The sequence below is a fragment of the Anomaloglossus baeobatrachus genome, chromosome 7 (assembly GCF_048569485.1).
Source record: "Anomaloglossus baeobatrachus isolate aAnoBae1 chromosome 7, aAnoBae1.hap1, whole genome shotgun sequence".
Lineage (NCBI taxonomy): Eukaryota > Metazoa > Chordata > Amphibia > Anura > Aromobatidae > Anomaloglossus > Anomaloglossus baeobatrachus.
The window spans coordinates 54,318,910-54,341,943 of NC_134359.1; the positions used below are offsets into that span (position 1 = coordinate 54,318,910).

General features: G+C 43.7%; 1 protein-coding gene across 2 annotated transcripts in view; it reads right to left on the reverse strand.

Moving 5' to 3' along the window:
• LRP2 (LDL receptor related protein 2) overlaps window positions 1-23,034 on the reverse strand; it is a 402,994-nt gene that overhangs the window by 108,434 nt on the left and 271,526 nt on the right. For both annotated transcript variants that reach the window (XM_075317292.1, XM_075317291.1), the window contains exons 40-49: window positions 22,134-22,299; window positions 21,849-22,007; window positions 15,513-15,802; window positions 15,223-15,426; window positions 10,860-11,102; window positions 9,534-9,659; window positions 7,933-8,052; window positions 6,397-6,528; window positions 4,751-4,952; window positions 1,312-1,607 (exon numbers count right to left, since the gene is read on the reverse strand). In XM_075317292.1, the coding sequence (XP_075173407.1) occupies window positions 1,312-1,607; window positions 4,751-4,952; window positions 6,397-6,528; window positions 7,933-8,052; window positions 9,534-9,659; window positions 10,860-11,102; window positions 15,223-15,426; window positions 15,513-15,802; window positions 21,849-22,007; window positions 22,134-22,299 (1,938 nt within the window). The remainder of the gene's footprint in view (window positions 1-1,311; window positions 1,608-4,750; window positions 4,953-6,396; window positions 6,529-7,932; window positions 8,053-9,533; window positions 9,660-10,859; window positions 11,103-15,222; window positions 15,427-15,512; window positions 15,803-21,848; window positions 22,008-22,133; window positions 22,300-23,034) is intronic.

Genomic DNA, 23,034 nt, shown 5'->3' on the forward strand with positions numbered 1-23,034 from the left:
GTAAAATTAAAAATTAGCATAATATATTCCTCTATAGCATTAATTCAGAGCTCCACTTTTCGGATAAAGAAAATGATAAGATTTGGGCGGTCTGTAGTCACCACTAGGGGGAGCTATGTACTGTTAAGACATTGAATTTAAAGGTGTTGTCCACTCCTGAACAGCAACTTCTTAACACATAATCACCTCTTGAACTATCACTATTCCTGCTATTACAGTGCAACTATTCCCGGCGAGTGATGTGACATTGTTTTGTCATGTGACCGCTGAAACCAATGAACAGCTGCAGTCTTGCATGGTTCAGACGGAACTGAGAGTGTTGCAGCCAATCAGTAGCCAAGGTTTGGCTGTTGCCTTTGCTACGGAAGGTTACTGACCGAACATTGATGAGTTGCAGCCATAAAGCAGCTGCTGATTACTGCAGCAGACACAGTTCGGTTTGACAGAGGTATGAAGACCAATTATTGGGTTCATCAGTTACATGACATAACAATGTTGCACTATCCACCGGAAATAGAGGCACTGGGATCCCAGGAACAACGCCACTGCGGGAGATGAGTATTAAAGAGGTTGTCCACTACTTTAACATTGATGGCCTATCCTTAGGATAGGTAATCAATGTCTGATCAGCCGGGGTCTGACACTCGGCGGCCCCTCTCGTCAGCTGTTTTTGGTGCTGGCAACAGTGGTCTTGAAATGCTCAGTCCCGGAGCTGCTCCGTCTCTGATAGCGGCCGGGGCCAGGTACTACACATCTGCCTACTATTCAAATCAATACAAGGCAGAAGTGCGGTACCCGGCTAGATGGCAGCTTTGAAACTCAGCATTTCCGTCCACCTCCTGATACCGGCAGCACTGAGAACAACTGATCGGTGGGGGTGCATGGTGTCGGACCCAGGACCGATCAGACATTGATGACCTATCCTAATGATAGCCCATCAGTGACAACCTTTTTAATTGTTCTTATTTATAATTGGACTCCTGATTAACCATGGGTTGTCCAGTAGTGGAAAACCCCTTTAAATATTTTCAAAATAAAGACCTAAATACTAATGGTAATTTTGATAAAAATTCTACAGCCAGTTAGATCTATGATTCTGGCAAATGGATATGCACAGGTTATGGAAAGTACACATCTCATAAATGTCTTATATTGACTCTTGGAGGATAGGTGTAAAGGATTGATCAGAGATGATGGGACTGCATATTTAGCCCATTTATTTTAGCAATTATTAGGGGACAAGGCACCCGGTCAGACCCCTCAGATCAAGACCTCTGACATGTGACTTTATACAAGAACCTCTCCACGTACCGCATCCTTTCTCATCGCTGTTATCAGAACATTCATCATTCCGGTTGCAGACTTTGACGGCTTCAATACAGTGGCCATTGTCACATTTGAAGAAGTTGGGAGCACAGGTCGCCTCTGGAGTACTGCAGAGATGTTCCAGTTCATCGGACTCGTCCCCGCAATCGTTGTCTCCATCGCAGACATAGGCCCTGGTGATACAGCGACCGTTCTGACACGTGAACTGCTGCTGCTGGCAGGGAGGGTAGCTGCAGCCTCTCTCATCGCTGTTATCTCCACAGTCGTTGCGTCTGTCACACCTAGAAGATCAAGCGTTGATTAGGCGCAGTAAGGAAAAATGTCATCCATTCATCCACCGGGCGTCTAGCTGTCATGGGATATGGCGCTGGCAATTAAGGCAATGTGGTGAAAATACAAAATGTAGTTAATAACCCTCTCATGTCATCCAAACTATTTCACTGAAAGATTCCTCAATGGAATTTCCAAGCGCAGAAACATAAAGGAAGACTTGTGAGGGTAGAGCAAAGGAAGGGAATATCAATGTTTTTATATAAAATAATTTACTATTCAAAAACTCTCTGTTATAACAATATTACATCTAAAAAAAACTCCAAAAAAAAAACAAAAGAAATCTGTCTAAAAACAGTGGTCTCCTCAAATATGGCATTTTTATGTGTCAAATATGGATATCTACATATAATGTGAGAAACCCAGATGCAATATAAGTATTTTTTTTCCTGGTGTAAATGCTGTCATTCTATTGAATCTGGTGGGGTTTGTCTCTTTTGCCCCAATGCCTCTCCATTTCTGCAGTATGTTAATTTCTTTTTTATATATATACATTATATATATATATATATATATATATATATATATATACATATATATACACACAGTGTATATATACACAGTATATATATATATATATATATATATATATACATATATATATATATGTACACACAAAGTGTATATATATATATATATATACCCATACTGTAAATCTAGTTTTATTATATAACCGGGTGTGGCCGTCAAGAAGATGCCCATGCAGAAGAGTTGGTGATTATGCCCTCGATATATTAGGTTAGAAAGACAGTGCAATCGGGATGAGTCGAGTAAAGTAGGCGGCTGCAGGCTGCTATTTTTAGGCTGGGGAGGACCCAATAATCATGGGTCTCCCCAGCCTGAGAATACCAGCCCCAAACTGTCTGCTTTATAATGGCTCAGTATCAAAATTGGGGGGGATCGCACACCATTTTTTTAAAAAAAAATTATTAAAACTAAAAAAAGCCACGTGGGGTCCCTCATATAATGCACACAGCTGGGGCCTGTAGCATCCAGCTGTATGCTTTATCTGCACCGGGTTTCAAAATACGGGAGACCCTACACCATTTCTTCCAATTATTTATTTTTACACTTCAGTTCCACGACCCAGACAGCTACTGTGAGTGCAACCAATCATAGACACCGGCAGTCCAACTGCAACCAATTAGAGACGCTGCCACAGAGGGTGGGTGGGAGAAGCAGTGAATATGCATGAGATTTAATGAACGGACCCGGAAGCAGTTTGACAGCCACGTGGAAACTCGGTAAATGAAACTGTCCTGCTTTAATCCCCATTTTGCTTACTTTTGCAGCCCTCTAGCCCTTAATAACACTATTTTATGACATTTAAGTTTGAGTCCCTTAAGGCCCCTTTGCACACTGCAACATCGCAAACGACATCGCTGTAACGTCACTGGTTTTGTGACGTAATAGCGTCCTCCCCAGCGACATTGCAGTGTGTGAAACACATCAGCGACCTGGCCCCTGCTGTGAAGTTGCTGATCACTACACATCTCTCAGGACCATTCTTTGGTCCTTTGTTTCCCGCTGTGCAGCATGATCGCTAGAAAGTCTCAGTGTGTAAAGGGGACTTTACAGCGACTTCGTTAGCGACTTCCCTTTCAAAAAGCTGCTTTACAGCGTCCCCAATGACTAGCTAGGTCGTTCTGAAGGTCCGGATCGCTGTTGCGTCGTTGGCCAGGTTTGCCTGTTTGACAGCTCATCAGCGACTCACCAGAGACTTTGTAGCGATCCCGGCCAGGTTGGGATCGCTGGTGGGATCGCTAGAAAGTCTCAGTGTGTAAAGGGGCCTTTAGACTTATATGTGCATCGGTGTCTGGGGTAAAGTTTGGGTTCAAGTGCGGGGGTTTTTAAGCCTCCAGGACCATTCGAACTAGAACATCTGCAAGTTTCCCATCTCTAGTAAAAGTATTTAGAAGGAATTCGGTATTGGATCGTTGGATCCCGTCACGTGGTCTGCCTCTATGGTGATTATGTTACTGATTGCCTACAGCCAAAAATATAAATCTGACTGTGCCCCTTATGCAACTATTGTTACTGCAGATTACTCGTTTTTTAAAGTCTAGAATGTGAAATAGCTCTTTAAAATATGCCATTGGCAGCCATACAGTAAATCACTAAAGTGAGTACACGCCTCACTTTTTTGTAAATATTTTATCATGGGACAACACTGAAGATATAACACATTGTAAAGTAGTCAGTGTGCAGTTTGTATAACAGTGTAAACGTGGTGCCCTCTAAATAACTCAACACACAGACATTAATGTCTAAAGGTGGTGTTACATGCAGCGATATCGCTAGCAATATCGCTGGTGTAAGCACCCACCCCCGTCATTTGTGCGTCACGGGCAAATTGCTGCCCGTGGCGCACAAAATCGTTAGGCGCCGTCACACGGACTTACTTGCCGGCCAACCGCCTCCTTTCTAAGGGGGCGGTTTGTGCGGCGTCACACGGCGTAACTAAGCGGCCGCCCAATAGAAGCGGAGGGGCGGAGTAACATCCCGCCCACCTGCTTCCTTCCGCATTGCCGGCGGCCGCAGGTAAGCTGTAGCTCGTCGTTCCTGAGGTGTCACACGTAGCGATGTGTGTTGCCTCAGGAACGACGAACAACCTGTGTCCTCAACAATCAACGATTTTTTGAAAAGGAACGACGTGTCAACGATGGATGATTTGGTGAGTATTTTCCATCGTTAACGGTCGTTCCTTGCTGTCACACGCAACGACACTGCTAACGATGCCGGATGTGCGTCACGGAATCCGTGACCCCGGCGATCTATCGTTAGATCCGTCGTTGCGTGTAGCGGGGCCTTAAATCGATGTCCACAAAATTGAGTACACCCTAAAGTGTAAGGAGTCCTCAGAATATCATACATGTCTTTTCAGGGTAATCTACGATTTGTGGCAACTTATTCGAGGGTAATTTTGTTTGTTTTTTAATTTTGGAAAAGTTGGCGATTTTGAATTTCAAAAGAGTCAATCTTCTCTAGTTTCAATAGGTATAAGAAGATATGTAAGACATGGGATCTCTACCATGTTTCCATACTATAACACCTTACATTTTGTATTCCAATCTCAGCCGATGCTTTACAATACCTGAAGCTATTCCGGATACAGAGGCCGTTGCTACAAGTGAACTCGGTGCTGCTGCAGGACCGCCGTGTACAATTCTGGTGTTCATCATAAGCATCGGAGCAATCCGAATCTCCATCACAAACCCAGTTTAGCGGAATACACCTTCTATCGGGGGGTCTGTTGTTTATACAGGTGAACTCTGAAGGGGCGCAGCTACGATTGGCTGACAGAAATGAACAAAAAAAATAAAATTACCAAAAGTATTACATATAGTTAGGAAAAACGCATTTGACTGATGTTCCAAAACTATGGTAGTTTTAAAGCCACCCGTTTATCTACACACATTTAAAGGAAATCTGTCAACAGGTTTTTGCTACCTCATCTGAGAGCAGCATGATGTAGGCAAAGAGACACTGAATCCAACGATGTATCACTTAGTTTACTGGGTGCAGCGGTTCCGACACAATCCGACTTTTTAGATGTTTTTTAGATGCAGCAGGGCTGAGAAAGCTAACCCTGCCCAAACCAGGCTCTCTATGTACAATGTCTATGTAACGCCCATGCCAACGTCCTCGCACTGTCCTGCCCCCCTCCCCCGGTGGGGACGTTGGCTCTCTCACCTGTCTGGACCTCCTGCGGTGGCTGTTCTGTCCCTGCTCCATGCTGATGCATGCACATCACATGCCTCCTGGCTCTGCCCAAAGGGGGACACAAGGCCACACCCTTTTTATTAAAGGGCCAGCACACCTTAACCTGGAAGTGCCTGAGGTCAGCTGAGAGGCTGCAGGTACTTAAGGCACCTTTTCCCCATGAGAAGTGCCTGGGCAACAAGTAAGTCACGTTGCTAGTTCTCAGGTCCCTTAGTGCTGCTGCTGACATTGTGCTGAGTGCTGCTGCTGACATTGGTTTATACTTCAGTGCTGTGCCAGTTTGCTAATCTGCTGCTGTCATTACCATCCTCGCCAGCCGGCTAACACGATACCCCCCCACTGCAAGTATTTACGCTCATTGCTGCCATGTCATCCATCCATCTATCCCGGACAAATCCACTACTTTAGCTGCCACTGCTGTTGTTTCTACCAATAGGCTGTACTGTGCCTGTGGCGCTAGCTGCCTGGGTACTGCTGATCCCCTGGGGCTGCCCTCTGCTGGCTGCTTATCAGAGCGTGTACCTGCTGCCACCTCTGGTGGCAGTAGAGAAGACTCGGCGGCAGGTCCATTTCACTCCCCCAGGCAAGTGAACGGTACCTTTGGTCCAGTGGACCCACTAAAACAGTGCTCGCCCCACGAGCATAACAGTCTATAGACAGTGAGGTGCTAATCACAGCATTGCCTGACTAGCTGATGGCTAACCGACCTAGTCAAGCAATGACAATCTCCTGAAGCTAAAACAAACATTGCAGGTAAACAACAGCACACAGTATGATAAGAGACTAATCTCTGAAATCTGTGTGTTAACCCTTACATCATGCTGTCTTCAGATTCCACAGCAAAAACTTGCTTACAGATTTCTTTTAAAGCATTTTCTGGATCAAATGTATTCTCCAAGAGAGTCATAACCATGAGATAGATGTTGTCTCAACCACCACATTCTTGTTATTTAAGGTATAGGACATGCATTGAATCATATTGTTGTATATTGCTATATATTGGACCAGAACCCATACCACAGTTGTGTCTCTGGTCTTCATCACTCATGTCACCGCAGTCATTATCACCATCGCAGACCCATGTAGCTGGGATGCAACGAGCGTCATCACACCTGAACTGGTTGCTTGAGCAAGTCCTCACATGGGCAACTGCAATGAATGGCTAGGATTATTATTAGTATTATTATTATTTATTATTATAGCGCCATCAATTCCATGGCGCTTTACATGTGAAAGAGGGTATACATAATAGGGACAAGTACAATATTCATAAACAATACAAGGCACAGACAGGTACAGGAGGAGAGAGGACCCTGCCCGCGAGGGCTCACAGTCTCCAAGGGATAGGTGAGGATACAGTAGGTGAGGGTAGAGCTGATTGTGCGGCGCTGCATCAGACTGAGGGTTACTGCAGGTTGTAGGATTGTCGGAAGAGGTGGGTCTTCAGGTTCCTTTTGAAGCTTGTCAAGGTAGGCGAGAGTCTGATATGCTGGGGTAGAGCATTCCAGAGAATGAGGGAGGTACATGAGAAGTCTTGGATGCGATGGTGGGAAGAGGAGATGAGAGGGGAGTAGACAAGGAGATCTTGTGAGGATCAGAGGTTACGTGCAGGTAAGTACCGGGAGACTAGGTCACAGATGTATGGAGGAGATAGGTTGTGGATGGCTTTGTAGGTCATGGTTAGTGTTTTGAACTTGAGTCGTTGGGCAATGGGAAGCCAGTGAAGGGATTGGCAGAGAGGAGAGGTCGGGGAGTAGCGGGGAGAGAGGTGGATTGGCCGGGCAGCATAGTTTAGAATACATTATAAATAAAAAGACAAACAAAAGAGAATTTCTGATTTTATGTCAATAGAAAGGATAAAGGTAACATCTGAGCTCCTGCTTTCTGAACACATAACTTGCCGTAACAACACATCTTTAATAGCTGTTGGCTGAACAGTTAAAGGCAACCCGCAAAGTTGAAAATTCAGTCTAGTTTATGAAAACCATGTTATAGAGCAAAAGAAGCTAAGAAGATTGATATATGGTTTATGTAGAAAAATATTTAAAAGAACTAGTAAATTATTCAGTTCAATATCTACCTAGTCATGGCTTAGGAGTCCAGTGGGCGGTCCTACTCAGGTGTCCAGTGGGCGGTCAGTCACTAAGCACACAGTAGTCAGAAGTTTAAATACATTTCTAACTATTTGTACTAAATTTACACCCACATAATATATATATATCAATCTTTTCAGCTTATTTAGCTCTAAACCTTGGTGTTAGCAGTATCCGTGACATTTTTAACAGGTTCCCTTTAAAACTGTCTACACATAAGATAGTCATCCCATGTCATAGTTATTCATGTTTACGATGGACCGTACCCTTATTTCTAAGAGCATCTTTGGACTCTGTTCACAAAGGTTTATATGTTGGGAGTATAGAAATGTGCACTTTCCATGGAAGGCTTTGAAGTAGAAAAACAAATCATTGTATAGGTAGTAAACTGTATAGGAAAATGCAGTCTGCTGGGAATCGTACAATGAAAAAATTGGCTTTACTTTTCGGTAATCCTTACCACATGATGCTGGTTCATCAGAGCCGTCTGCACAGTCCACTCCCTGATCGCAGTACCAGTGACCAGGAATACATCGTCCGGAGGCGCAGCGGAATTCACTGTCTGTACACGTCAGCGTAGCTGCAATGTAATCCATAGAGCAAATTAATAAGATGACATGGCGCGGCTGATGTAATGTTCTGCTCATTATGGTTATCTACTTACAGCAAATTATACCATTAACTAAAATGTTAAATGTCAGATGAACTCTCCAATGTAATGTGCTCCGCAAATAACCGATAAAAAAAAATATATTCAAGAATATGCCGCCTTACAGCAATTCAGATAGATGACAATTAAAAAAAAACAATATATAAAAATCATATTTACTGTGTGTCAAGACATTGTCATAGATTAAAGCTAAAATGAATGTGTAATCAGAAAAATATTACTATTTAAGAATTTGCTATTAAACGTATTTTTTAATCTTTTTGGTACTTTTTTTATTCTTCATATCACAATATGTTTATTTATTTATTTATTTTTCTTTTAAATAATAATTTTATTAATTTTCATCCAGACAACTGGTGCTACTCCAGACTCCTGCTTCCTGATCTTTCAGGAACTGCACATGTACATTAGCAGCAATAGACTATCGTCTGAATTCAAGCATCTAATGAGCATGTGCAAATATCATTCTGAAGGCAGGGGGAGAAGGGGAGCTGTGACATCATTTATTGTGCACAATGGAGCCTCTGTTATTAGCTGTGTAGAGAGGTATTACTTTACATTGTAATCTTGCCTTTAATGATAATGAGATATCTGAAAAGTAAATTCTTTTACTTTTAATCATTTTTACTTGCTTTCTTTATTTTTTTTTTCGTTACTTTTTGTTTACTTTTTGGCTTTTTTTAAATGGTCTTAATTTCACAACAGAGTATTAATGCACCATGACAAATATCAGTCATGGAGCGATTCGGGGTGTGTAGAGAAAGCTCAATAGATTAGCCCACCCTAAATGTGGCACATGTTAGTTAAATTAAAGAGCTGGAATCTGTGTGTAATAGCCACAGCTGTTGAGCACTGCTGTCATTTTCTACCTGCGGTATTTAAATGGACATGTGCTTGTTGTGTATCAGCTTCCATCGGCTCCCTGCAACACAATCATGGAGAACCCAAGCATGGTAGTGCTTGCTTATCACTAATTACGAGTACCGAGCACCCGAGCATGATAGTGCTCACTCATCACTAGTTACGAGCACCTGAGCATGGTAGTGCTCGCTCATCATTAGTTACGGGTACCGAGCACCCGAGCATGGTAGTGCTCACTCATCACTAGTTACGAGTATAGTACACCTTAGCATGGTAGTGCTCGCTCATCACTAATTAGCATGAGACCTCACTACAGCTAATAAATAGTTTTTCTCCATGTGTTAATGAACAATGTTTGCATGAATGGTATTTCCTATTTATTAGAATTATAAAACCTCTAATGAGCAATGATCCAACTTGTTGATAAAGTCCCAGATTTCTACACTAGGTGGCAGCAGCGTTTATAGTCATTTCTGAAGACTGTTGTTCGGGCGGCCATTAGTAATCTGATAAAACACTACAAGTCTTACCGCAATGAGTTGGGCTTTCATCGCTCATATCTCCGCAGTCATTATCTCCATCACAAAGATAAGTTCGAGGAATGCAAATGTTGGTGCTCTGACATTTGGTGTACCCTGGTTGACATGTGCGATCGGCTATAAAAGAAAATGAGAAAAGTACTGAAAAAAAGAATGCTTAAATAACTCAAATCCTCAGTTTCCCTCCCCCACTTGTTAGGAGTAAGCAATATTTTATTTATTCATTATCTTGATTTTATTTTAAGAGCTATTTAATGCACAAAAAAGTGATTACAAACAAGCACTATGGGACAAAAGAGGTAGGTGATTGTGTGATCATATCTAACAGGCATATATTTGCACAAATTTTGTGTAACGCCCATTCCGGCGTCCCTGTACTGCCCTACCCCCCTCCCCCGGTGGGGAGGTTATTCTCTCCCCTGCCCAGCCATCCTGTGGTATCCGCCTAGTACTTGGATCATGCTGCTGTCTCCCAGGGTCTGCACACTTATCACACATCACCCCTGGGAATGCCCGTAGGGTTCATGCAGCCACATCCGTTTTCTCAAAGGGCTAGCGTGCCCTGACCTGGAAGTGCCTCTCAGGTCAGCTGAGAGGGTTCAGGTATTTAAGGCACCTGCACCCTTTAGGGAGGTGCCTGGGCAACTGCTTAGTTACATTGCTAGTTCTTAGGGCCTTACTGCAAATGTCGCTGCTGCTGTTATTGTGCTACATTCTGCTGCTGTTTCGTGTCCATGTTTCAGTGCACTCCTAAGCTGCTGCTATGATCCTCCATGCTGGCCGGCTACGATGATACCCGCTGCTGCAAGTATCCACGCTGGTCACCGCTGCCATATCCATCCATTCATACTGGACAGATTAACGACTCTGCCTGCTGCCGCTATCGCTTCAATGAGAGACTGTTCTGTATCTGTGACTCCAGCTGCCGTGGTATCACAGATCTCCTGGGGCTGTCCTCTGCTGGTCGCTTACCAGCATGTGTACCTGCTGCCCCCTCAAGTGGCAATAGTGAAGACTCGGCGGTCGGTCCAGTTCGGTTCCCCAAGCAAGTGAACGGTAGCTTCGGTCCAGTGGACCCACAAATACGAGCATAACATTTTACTAAATTTTCAACAGTTTTTTAACAAGTATCTGGATGAAACAGTTTGATTAATGAGCCAACGTTTCTTGCCACACAATCCTTCCTAGTGCTTTACTACAAAAACTAGATAATAGTTTACTAATTTGTTTTTTGAACTGATGTAATAGGATATTATATAATAGTAAATGGACATTTCATATGTTTCTATTACAGTGTAGAGATGACGGATAACTTACGGCAATTTCTCTCATCGGATGTGCCATTGTCGTAACAATTGTTGACTCCGTTGCAAACATACACGCGGGAAATACACCGGCCATTATTACAGGAAAATTCTGTATTCGGGTCGCAGGTTCTGAACAGGCATCCGGTTTCATCACTGTTATCCCCGCAGTCGTTATAGTGGTCGCAGCGGTAGTGGTAGAGAACACATTTCCCGTTGCTACAGGTGAATGCTGTAGGCGAGCAGGTATGGAAAGCTGCCAAAATAAAGCATATGTAAGTGACACGTACAGATATAGGATTGTACATCTAACTGGCTACATCATCCTTAATATACTGTACCTGCTACAGCAAACACCGCTGCAAAACGGACTGCATGTTGGATACAATAATCATGGTCATTAGTAATAAGGACGTATAGGGCAGGTCTAGGTAGTAGGAACTCAATCACATTGGCGCTTACAGAAACAACAGAGAAGCACGCCCAAAGTACAAATAATCAAAATGCAAAATTTAGGGTATTTACTATCATTGGTGCCCAACTAAAAGGGTATCTTATAGATGTGAATCAAATTCGCTTTGCAGTTCCCCAATATTTGGATTTACAAGCCTGTTGATCGCCATATTGCTTGATCCTTTTTAGGGCCAGAAATGGCGTAAAAAAGTAATACTCACTAGAGATGAGCGAACCCGAATTTTAAAGATCGGTATTGTTACCGAACATAGACTTATCGAAAAAAATGGAGTTCAGGTGCTTTAATCACTCACGCGAGCACCGCTCTGCTCGGGTACTCTCGGTGCTCAGCCATGTGCGAGCCGCTTGCAGTGTTTTAATACCTTGCACTAGAGTAAAATCAGCGTTATCGGATGCACTGTGTTCTCCCCCCAAAAAATGGAAAAAACTCACCCTTCTATCCCCGGAACTATTCTCTTTATGGCTGGCTCTATGTATGCGAAGAGTCAAACTGCCCAGTTACTTCCAATGAAGTTCAGGTCAAGTTCAGGTCCAGAACAGAACTTTAACTAAAGTCCAGCTGAACTTTCAAAACCCGAACTACCACGGGTCCACTTATCTCTAATCCTCACCTGTTCTTGTAAATTCTGGTTGGCGTGCTCTCAGTCAAGGTGGAGGTGCTGGTAGAGGGGATGATAATCCCACGTAATCAATGTCTCAAAAATCCCCGCACTCTCATGTAATTTACAATGGTGTTCAAAATCTATTAACAAACACGTGGGACACACAGGAGGTGATGTTGGGAATAAGCCTGTCCTTGCACCGCAGCCCTCCACCTGCTCCTCCGTGGCTATTTTCCTCCCTTCAGCTCCAGTTTTCAGTTTTCATCACTCATAAGGCCTCAGGTATCTTTATGATGTTGAGGGAAGATGCACATCATGACGTCACTTGAGGCCTAATAAGCTCCTGAGGTGTTGAAGAGGGATTAAGACTGAAGACGGAAGAGAAGACTGGAGCTGGAGAAAGGAAACAAACAAGTGTAGAAGCGAGAGGGGAGCTGCGGCGCCAGGACAGGTGAAAGGTGAGGTAAGTATAAGAATTTTTAACTTTTCCATGTATTATGTTCGAGGGCCTGGAGAGACCTCAGAGCAAGGAGCATAACTACAATAAATGTAGGGGTTGCAATTGCACCCAGGAACTGGCTACTAGGTGGCCCCAAAAGTCCTTTTGGCCTATATGAACAGACCAATGTTATTAAGGACTTGAAACAATTGGGGGTCCTGCTGGAGGTTTAGCAATGGGGCCCATGAGCTTCAAGTTACACCACTGCTCAGAGCACAATGAACAGCTTTTACCAGCAATTCGACAAGTGAATTGAATTTCCCGGTTAGATTTGAAAGAATTTTTCAAATCGAACTTCATCAGGTTCATTCACGTCTCTTATCCTGAAGGCATCATCACACAGGAAAGCTGCTCCCTTCCAAGACCTGGCACTTTCCAAGAGTCATGTAGTGGTTGCCGCATATGAAGGAAGTAGTTTGGCTTTTTTCTGGGGGTCATATGGCTACATTGTTTTTGGAGGGCATGGGGTTGAGCTGTTTCTAAGGACCTTAAAGCATTGCCCTTAATAAATTGCATACTTACTAAATAAATTGAATGTAACGTGCATCCCTCAAAGGGAGCCAAGGGCCAAATCTAAGGCTTCTGTAAAGTAGTGGGTAACCCAGTGTCATGCTTTTACACATGGCGGGAGCATTCAGACCAACAGAAAAAGATGCACAACAAAAACACCCCACAACACCACAAACAAGGGGAGACACCAGGAGCACAACAACAGTGGTGGGCCCTGGTGCTAGTGAGACGGTACATAGGAAACCTCCTGCCGCTGTACCCTGCAAGCCTATCCAGACCCTAAACAGGCTCTGCTCTTGTCACCGAGCAGGAGTCTGAAGCCCTGAAAAGTCCCTACTATAGTCCTGGCTAGTAAGTGGTAAGGTAAGGCTCCCTAGGGCCAACGCTGCAGTAATACAACAAGAGGGTAAGTGAGACAAACAGGGAAAAAACAACCAAAATGGAGAAGATATCACTTCAGGATTAATCCACAGCAGCTCCTTCCACCAAGGCGGCCAGAATACAAATGGTTTTGTTATCAGGAAAAACTGCTGGTAAACCCTGCTACTTAAACACAAAAGGGCATGGCTACAGAGCAGCTGCAGCTGACATGCACTGCTGGAAAACTGCTAGCAGCAAAACTGACATTAACTGTTTCAGCACCAAGAGAAACGAAACAACGTTAAAATGTTGAGTCCCAGCTGGAGATGAGAGGCTCTGGTCCTAAAACTGCGTTAGTCTCTAAAAACAGGGAGACGAGCGTGACACCCATCCAATGTTCTGTAGCAGGAGTACCCAACCTGGGGCCCAGAAGTCTCATGCAGCCTGCGCTAGCCTATGTGTGGTCACTAACCATCTGTATGAGGGGCTGCTGACTAGTCTTTGGCTTTGTGATCTTTTTTTCTTCTATGGTAACGAATACTACATCACATGAAAAAAAAAGAAAGCCTTATGTGTCTAATATATCTTTTCAAAATTTTGTTTTTGTTGCTTATGGCAACAGTGTTCTACGCACACGGGAAAACAAAATGTCGGAGTCTAATGCGATATTCACAGCAACTGAGAGCAGAGGAGTGATAAAATCCTTGTTTCTGCAAGGAACGTCCGCGAAGCGAAGGATATTCATGGTGATATGTCGCAGACATGGGGGGGATGAATGCCCTTCATATTCCACAATTAAGAACTGGGTTGCCAAATTTTAAATGGGGCACGTCAGCACCAATGATGAGGAATGTCCTGGACGACCGAGACTAGTTTTTGTTTCAGGAATCATCGATGCTGTGCTCAACCTCATACTGGAGAATCGACGAATTTCAGCTAAACCAATAGCAGACATCATGGGGATTTCCCATGAACGTGTTTGTGTCATTATCCATGAACATTGGGACATGAGGAAGCTTCTGCAAAGTGGGTCCCCAAATGTTTGACAACATATCAGAGAAGCATGCGAGTGAAAACTTCCCGTTCCATTTGTCAGCGTTTCTGGATGGATAAGAACTTCCTGGATCGACTGGTCACAATGGATGAGACCTGGATTTATTTGTATGACCTTGAAAACAAGGAGCAGTCAAAAAAGTGGAGGCACAGTGGATCGCTTCATCCAAAGAAGTTCAGGGTGCAAAAATCATCCACTAAGGTGATGGCGTCTGTATTCTGGGATAAGGAGGGCGTGCTGCTAGTGAACTACCTTCAAAAGGGTTCCACCATCAATGCAAGGTATTACATTGAACTTTTGGACCAATTGAAGGCAGCTCTGAAGGCCAAAAGGAGCGGCAAGCTGTCCAAAAGAATCTTGCTCCTGCAAGACAACGCCTCCGCTCACACTGTACAAAAGACCAAGGTAAAACTGGCAGAGCTGGGCTTCCAGCGGGTTGACCACCCACCTTATTCACCAGATCTAGCTCCTTCCGACTATCATATATTTCCAAACCTGAAGAAACACCTCAAGGGTACCAAATTAAACACCATTTCTGATACCACAGCTGCTACGGATGCCTGGTTTGAGGCACAACCGGAATCCTTCTTTTTGCTAGGCTTACAGAACTTGGAATACCGATGTAAGAAGTGTGTTGACATCAGTGGAGAGTATGTGGAATAAATGTAAAGTTTCATCATTCTATCTGGTTTCTTTCTGGGTAAAGCCAAAGACTTATCAGCAGCCCCTCATAATAGACATGCTTGTCTATATCTAGTAGCTACTCATATGGATTTTCCATGTGAGAGAAATAATGGAACTAATTAATAATACAGTGAAGGGTGGATAGACGAATATTAAACTTGCATCAAATAGTTAAAAGAACGCATTTACTCACCACATACACGTTCCAGCTCGTCGCTACCGTCCCGGCAATCATTGTCATTGTCACATTTCCATCTTTCCGGTATACAACGGCCATTGAGACATGTAAAATATCCGGTCTGGCATCGGGTGGCATTGTCTACAATACAGTCCTTATTGTTGTTTGCCAGATACCAGCTTCCGGTGGAAGGACATTGGCATTCTGCTCCATTGGGACCTTAAAATTCAGACATGTTTATCAGATATTGCCAATTGTAGATGGAAACAGAAACCTTTAACATGAATGTAATATATAAATTGTACCTGGCGCACAGATGTGACTGCAGCCGCCATTGAACTGGTCGCAGGGGCTGGCACACTGCTGTTGTTTGCTTTTAGACAAGACATGGATATCCATTGGGCGTTGCGGGAGGTTCTGGACCATAACTATTTGGTCTGAACCATCATGTTTATTGGCCCGGTATATGCTCCTTGTGTTCCAGTCCGTCCAATAAATGTGTTGGTCATACAAGGCCATAGCAAATGGATATATGGCTGTGCTGACTACTACCTCCCGATTGGCACCAGTTAATGCACAGCGTTCTATCTTCTGTCTGGTAAAGAAAGAAAATACACAAATTTTACCTCCAATAAATAGAAGAAAAACTTCACTCCATATTAAAATCTACTGTAAGAAATTGAAATAAAACACCAGATTAAAATCTGTAACACCCAGCATAAGACCTGAGGGGTTCGAATGGCTCCAAACAGAAAACCTTTGTGTCATGCAACCCTAAAGGAGACAACCTTTGTGTCATGCAACCCTGAAGGCCCTGAACAAAATGTAACACAGGAACATATCTGCTTTTTTTATCTGTACTCAGAATTTACAAATTCTTACTTTGTAAGACCAACTGTACTTTATATTGGAATAGTATCAAAATAATTCCTTGGGAAAAAATAAGCTTATTGTTGATATTGCCAAAAAGGCTATGGGGTTTCCCAACTATATCTTCCAATGATGAACAATGGTGCTTGACCTCGGAAGGTCGAGCATCTGGATTTGTTATTTGACACGACATATAGCTTTTGGAGTTTAATCTTTCAAGTGGAAAACTCTTTCAAAAGTATATGCCATTAGCTTTTTCTTGGCGTATATATATTGTGAGGTAGCGACCACCAATGTTGTGGATGGTCGCAGTGGAGAAGGATCCCCCTGTGATATTGAACTGAAGGTGTGACTGTGGGACTTGTAGTTCCACAGAACTTGGGTTGTAATTAAGGGTTAGGTTCCCTTTAAACTGTGACCAGTGTGATGGACAGAGCTGGAGAATCACATACCTCCACCTGTGGGTGTATTCGGTTGGGTTTTAAGAGACTGTTAGTTTTAGAAACGGGGGGAAGCCTGAGAGTGCTGCACATGGAGGATGTGTGCTGGAGATCTCAGTCTGTGTGAAGACTGAAGAGAGACTCCTGGAAATCAGTCCCGGTGATGACTGGGGAAAAATACTGCAGCCTGGCTGGACAGGGCTGGAGGCTGCAGGAAGCAACCACAGTGACTTGTGTTCGCTGGCTGGAGCCAGAGTGTGGAGAATCCACTATGGACACTTAATTGGACTGGAAGCCCACGGTATGTGGATGTTATATTTTCCTTTAAGCCAGGAGAGGCTTCATTGTGTTTTGGAAGGGCAGTTTATGTTGGTTACTAATAAACTGCTGCATTTTTGAGAGAGACTGTGTTGCCTGTGTATGCCTAAGCTACCCTGCACCGCTGCAAGCGAGTAAAACCCCCGGGTTGCGGTAAGCAACGTTCACGATATATATATATATATATATATATATATATATATATACAGTACAGACCAAAAGTTTGGACACACCTTCTCATCTCTAAAACAACTGCTAAGAGGAGACTTTGTGCAGCAGGCCTTCATGATAAAATAGCTGCTAGGAAACCACTGCTAAGGACAGGCAACAAGCAGAAGAGACTTGTTTGGGCTAAAGAACACAAGGAATGGACATTAGACCAGTGGAAATCTGTGCTTTGGTCTGATGAGTCCAAATTTGAGATCTTTGGATCCAACCACCGTGTCTTTGTAGAAAAGGTGAACGGATGGACTCTACATGGCTGGTTCCCACCTTGAAGCATGGAGGAGGAGGTGTGATGGTGTGGGGGTGCTTTGCTGGTGACACTGTTGGGGATTTATTCAAAATTGAAGGCATACAGAACCAGCATGGCTACCACAGCATCTTGTAGCGGCATGCTATTCCATCCGGTTTGCGTTTAGTTGGACGATCATTTATTTTTCAACAGGACAATGACCCCAAACATACCTCCAGGCTGTGTAAGGGCTATTTGACTAAGAAGGAGAGTGATGGGGTGCTACGCCAGATGACCTGGCCTCCACAGTCACCAGACCTGAACCCAATCGAGATGGTTTGGGGTGAGCTGGACCACAGAGTGAAGGAAAAAAGGGCCAACAAGTGCTAAGCATTTCTGGGAACTCCTTCAAGACTGTTGGAAAACCATTTCCGGTGACTACCTCTTGAAGCTCATCAAGAGAATGCCAAGAGTATGCAAAGCAGTAATCAAAGCAAAAGGTGGCGACTTTGAAGAACCTAGAATATAAGACATATTTTCAGTTGTTTCACACTTTTTTAAGTATTTCATTAATAGTTTTGATGTCTTCAATGTGAATCTGCAATTTTTAGAGTCATGAAAATAAAGAAAACTCTTTGAATGAGAAGGTGTGTCCAAACTTTTGGTATATATACTTCAGGGGTGGGGAACCTCCGGCCCGCGGGCCGTATGCGGCCCGCAATGACCTTTTCTGTGGCCCCCGGGGCACTGGAGCAGATTCCCGGAGGCTGCAGTGCTCGGGCAGCCGCTCATCTTGTCTATTGCCGGCAGACAGCACTGGGGGTGGGACTTCCTCCCTCTTGCTCCTGCATACTCCCTGTGAGATTGCAGCTAGAATCAGAGTGATGGGGGAGGGGCCTGCACGGGATATAGAAGGCTGTATAGTGCCGTGCGTTCTACCTCTCACACTCCCGTTCTGTGCTTGGCTGTTCATGGCTAGCAGGTCTTTTCTTGGAGAGAAAAGACGAGAATGAAGCCAGCCCTTGAGCTGAGCTGCTGCATCCATCACTTGTGCTGCACCTGATCTTACAGGGCAACTAAGCAGCAGGTACTTATATCTGCGCTAAGTGTGTTTATATCTAATATATACCACCATATATCAAATGTATTTGTCACTTAAGTGTCCAGCGTCTGTTGTGTATATGACATGTGCGTGTGCTGTGTATACGGCGTGTGTGCTGTGTATGTGCTGTGTATACAGCGTGTGTGCTGTGTATACAGCGTATGTGCTGTGTATACAGCGTGTGTGCTGTGTATGCGCTGTGTATACAGCGTGTGTGCTGTGTATGCGCTGTGTATACGGCGTGTGTGCTGTGTATGTGCTGTGTATACGGTGTGTGTGCTGTGTATGTGCTGTGTATACAGCGTGTGTGCTGTGTATACGGCGTGTGTGCTGTGTATGTGCTGTGTATACGGCGTGTGTGCTGTGTATGTGCTGTGTATACGGCGTGTGTGCTGTGTATGTGCTGTGTATACAGCGTGTGTGCTGTGTATACAGCGTATGTGCTGTGTATACAGCGTGTGTGCTGTGTATGCGCTGTGTATACAGCGTGTGTGCTGTGTATGCGCTGTGTATACGGCGTGTGTGCTGTGTATGCGCTGTGTATACGGCGTGTGTGCTGTGTATGTGCTGTGTATACAGCGTGTGTGCTGTGTATACAGCGTATGTGCTGTGTATACAGCGTGTGTGCTGTGTATGCGCTGTGTATACAGCGTGTGTGCTGTGTATGCGCTGTGTATACGGCGTGTGTGCTGTGTATGTGCTGTGTATACGGTGTGTGTGCTGTGTATGTGCTGTGTATACAGCGTGTGTGCTGTGTATACGGCGTGTGTGCTGTGTATGTGCTGTGTATACGGCGTGTGTGCTGTGTATGTGCTGTGTATACGGCGTGTGTGCTGTGTATGTGCTGTGTATACGGCGTGTGTGCTGTGTATGTGCTGTGTATACGGCGTGTGTGCTGTGTATGTGCTGTGTATACGGCGTGTGTGCTGTGTATACGGCGTGTGTGCTGTGTGTGTGCTGTGTATACGGCGTGTGTGCTGTGTATATGGCGTGTGTGCTGTGTGTGTGCTGTGTATACGGCGTGTGTGCGCTGTGTGTGTGCTGTGTATACGGCGTGTGTGCGCTGTGTATACGGCGTGTGTGCTGTGTGTGTGCTGTGTATACGGCGTGTGTGAGCTGTGTATACGGCGTGTGTGTGTGCTGTGTTTGGCACTTAATAAAGTTTCATATTGTAAGGTTTATTGGTATATCTAATTCCTGGTGTGCACATGTTTACATGCAGAACTTTTTGGCTTGTTGAGTGCTGTGTATGGCTTATGTGTGTGCTGTATACGGCATGTGAGTGCTGTGTGCAGTATACAGTATCTCCTGTGCATGTGTACTATATATGGCCAGTGTGTGTCATGGGTAGTGTACAATATGACAACTGTGTGAAGGCTGTGTGCAGTATACGGGCAGTGTGTCAGAGCGGTGTGTGTATGTACAGTGTCTCCTGTGTGATATATATGATTTACCAATCTGCACTTCAAACAAAGACAAACCTGGAAAAGCAGTTGTGAGACGCAAACATCACAGCGCACCAAAGAGAATCAGCTCTGGCCGCCACAGTAGGGGTATAGGGGTGAGTTAATTAATTGTTTGACCAATTATAGCCGGGTCATTTTCAAGTTGATGATTTTGTGCGGCCCCCGAAGGTTGGTAGAATTTTCCAAATGGCCCCCGGCAGTAAAAAGGTTCCCCACCCCTGATATACTTTATATATACAGTTAGGTCCAGAAATATTTGGACAGTGACACAAGTTTTGTTATTTTAGCTGTTTACAAAAACATGTTCAGAAATACAATTATATATATAATATGGGCTGAAAGTGCACACTCCCAGCTGCAATATGAGAGTTTTCACATCCAAATCGGAGAAAGGGTTTAGGAATCATAGCTCTGTAATGCATAGCCTCCTCTTTTTCAAGGGACCAAAAGTAATTGGACAAGGGACTCTAAGGGCTGCAATTAACTCTGAAGGCGTCTCCCTCGTTAACCTGTAATCAATGAAGTAGTTAAAAGGTCTGGGGTTGATTACAGGTGTGTGGTTTTGCATTTGGAAGCTGTTGCTGTGACCAGACAACATGCGGTCTAAGGAACTCTCAATTGAGGTGAAGCAGAACATCCTGAGGCTGAAAAAAAAGAAAAAATCCATCAGAGAGATAGCAGACATGCTTGCAGTAGCAAAATCAACAGTCGGGTACATTCTGAGAAAAAAGGAATTGACTGGTGAGCTTGGGAACTCAAAAAGGCCTGGGTGTCCACGGATGACAACAGTGGTGGATGATCGCCACATACTTTCTTTGGTGAAGAAGAACCCGTTCACAACATCAACTGAAGTCCAGAACACTCTCAGTGAAGTAGGTGTATCTGTCTCTAAGTCAACAGTAAAGAGAAGACTCCATGAAAGTAAATACAAAGGGTTCACATCTAGATGCAAACCATTCATCAATTCCAAAAATAGACAGGCCAGAGTTAAATTTGCTGAAAAACACCTCATGAAGCCAGCTCAGTTCTGGAAAAGTATTCTATGGAAAGATGAGACCAAGATCAACCTGTACCAGAATGATGGGAAGAAAAAAGTTTGGAGAAGAAAGGGAACGGCACATGATCCAAGGCACACCGCATCCTCTGTAAAACATGGTGGAGGCAACATTATGGCATGGGCATGCATGGCTTTCAATGGCACTGGGTCACTTGTGTTTATTGATGACATAACAGCAGACAAGAGTAGCCGGATGAATTCTGAAGTGTACCGGGATATACTTTCAGCCCAGATTCAGCCAAATGCCGCAAAGTTGATTGGACGGCGCTTCATAGTACAGATGGACAATGACCCCAAGCATACAGCCAAAGCTACCCAGGAGTTCATGAGTGCAAAAAAGTGGAACATTCTGCAATGGCCAAGTCAATCACCAGATCTTAACCCAATTGAGCATGCATTTCACTTGCTCAAATCCAGACTTAAGACGGAAAGACCCACAAACAAGCAAGACCTGAAGGCTGCGGCTGTAAAGGCCTGGCAAAGCATTAAGAAGGAGGAAACCCAGCGTTTGGTGATGTCCATGGGTTCCAGACTTAAGGCAGTGATTGCCTCCAAAGGATTCGCAACAAAATATTGAAAATAACAATTTTTTTTTTGGGGTTGGTTTATTTGTCCAATTACTTTTGACCTCCTAAAATGTGGAGTGTTTGTAAAGAAATGTGTACAAATCCTACAATTTCTATCAGATATTTTTGTTCAAACCTTCAAATTAAACGTTACAATCTGCACTTGAATTCTGTTGTAGAGGTTTCATTTCAAATCCAATGTGGTGGCATGCAGAGGCTAACTCGCGAAAATTGTGTCACTGTCCAAATATTTCTGGACCTAACTGCATAAAGTAACTGACTGCAGCATACACTCAGCTGTAACTTCTTTTCTCACAAAGCAAAGAATCATGTCATGTATTTTCAATCCTAGGTTTAATAATACATACAAACTTGCATCAGCCCAATAGATTCGCTCCTCTTCGTAGTCAAGAGTAAGTCCATTTGGCCACACCAAGCTAGTGTTCACGAGAACTGAACGGAAGTTGCCTCCTAATGTAGCTCTTTCTATCTTGGCATTGGTGCCCCAATCAGTCCAGTACATGTACCTAATATACAGAATAGGGGAACAATACTTAACAATTAAAATAAAGGACAAGAATAGTACATGTTCAACGTATGGAATAACTAATATGTGCTTTTTCTTAATCATATGAATGAACAATAGGCCCTACCCTCTGCATGGATCCAACATGATCGCTCTGGGCCTGGATACCCGGGCAATCACGGTACGATCGGAGCCGTTCAGTGCCATTGAGGTTATGGTCTGGTTTAGATAGTCACTGTAATAAACACGTTTATGGATCCAGTCAAAAGCTATTCCATCTGGAGCTCCCAAATCTGAAAGACAGTTCACAAAATGTGAGATTATTTTAGTACTTATTCATCATCAGAACTATGCACCCTCAAATACTTCCAAAACAAACAGCAGGTAGCACATTACTATCACAAACATTGTTCAAGAAGTCCCCATACCACCACCCAAAGATATGGTATTAGATATATGCAACGATATTTAAGAGATAATCGTGGGAGTGTGGGTTAGATGGAAAGTAAGACAATTTGGAGTTAACATGAACCAAAGAAAGAAAAACCGAACAAAAAGGTGAAAAAATATTAATTATCTTTATTAACTATGTATAAGACAAGCCAGTAGGCTGGAAAAACGGGGCGTCACATAAAACCATATATAGGCTCAAAGTAGTACAGTAGTACATAGTAGACGGGTGCATTGTATGTAATCACAGTAGGGGCAAAGTGCATGAGTATTTACAAAAGTCTACTATAGTTTATCTTAGCTGGTCTGGGGAGGTGTTATGATCCAGACTAACTAGTAGTTTTAGTACTGCTGATGTGTGTGGTTGTGAAATTAACCCTTGTCGTCTTTTTTTTTTTTTTTGTTACCTTCCTGCTCTTGCTTTTCTCCTGACTCTCTCATTATTTGTTTCTGTGAGTGTGCAGTATGTCAGAGTTTGGTTTTCCCCTGTCTGTATTTTTCTATGTTTCTATCTCACTCATACACCTTCCTTCCCTGGTTGGAAGGGGGCCAGATTAGTTCTGGTCTGGAGCATAGCC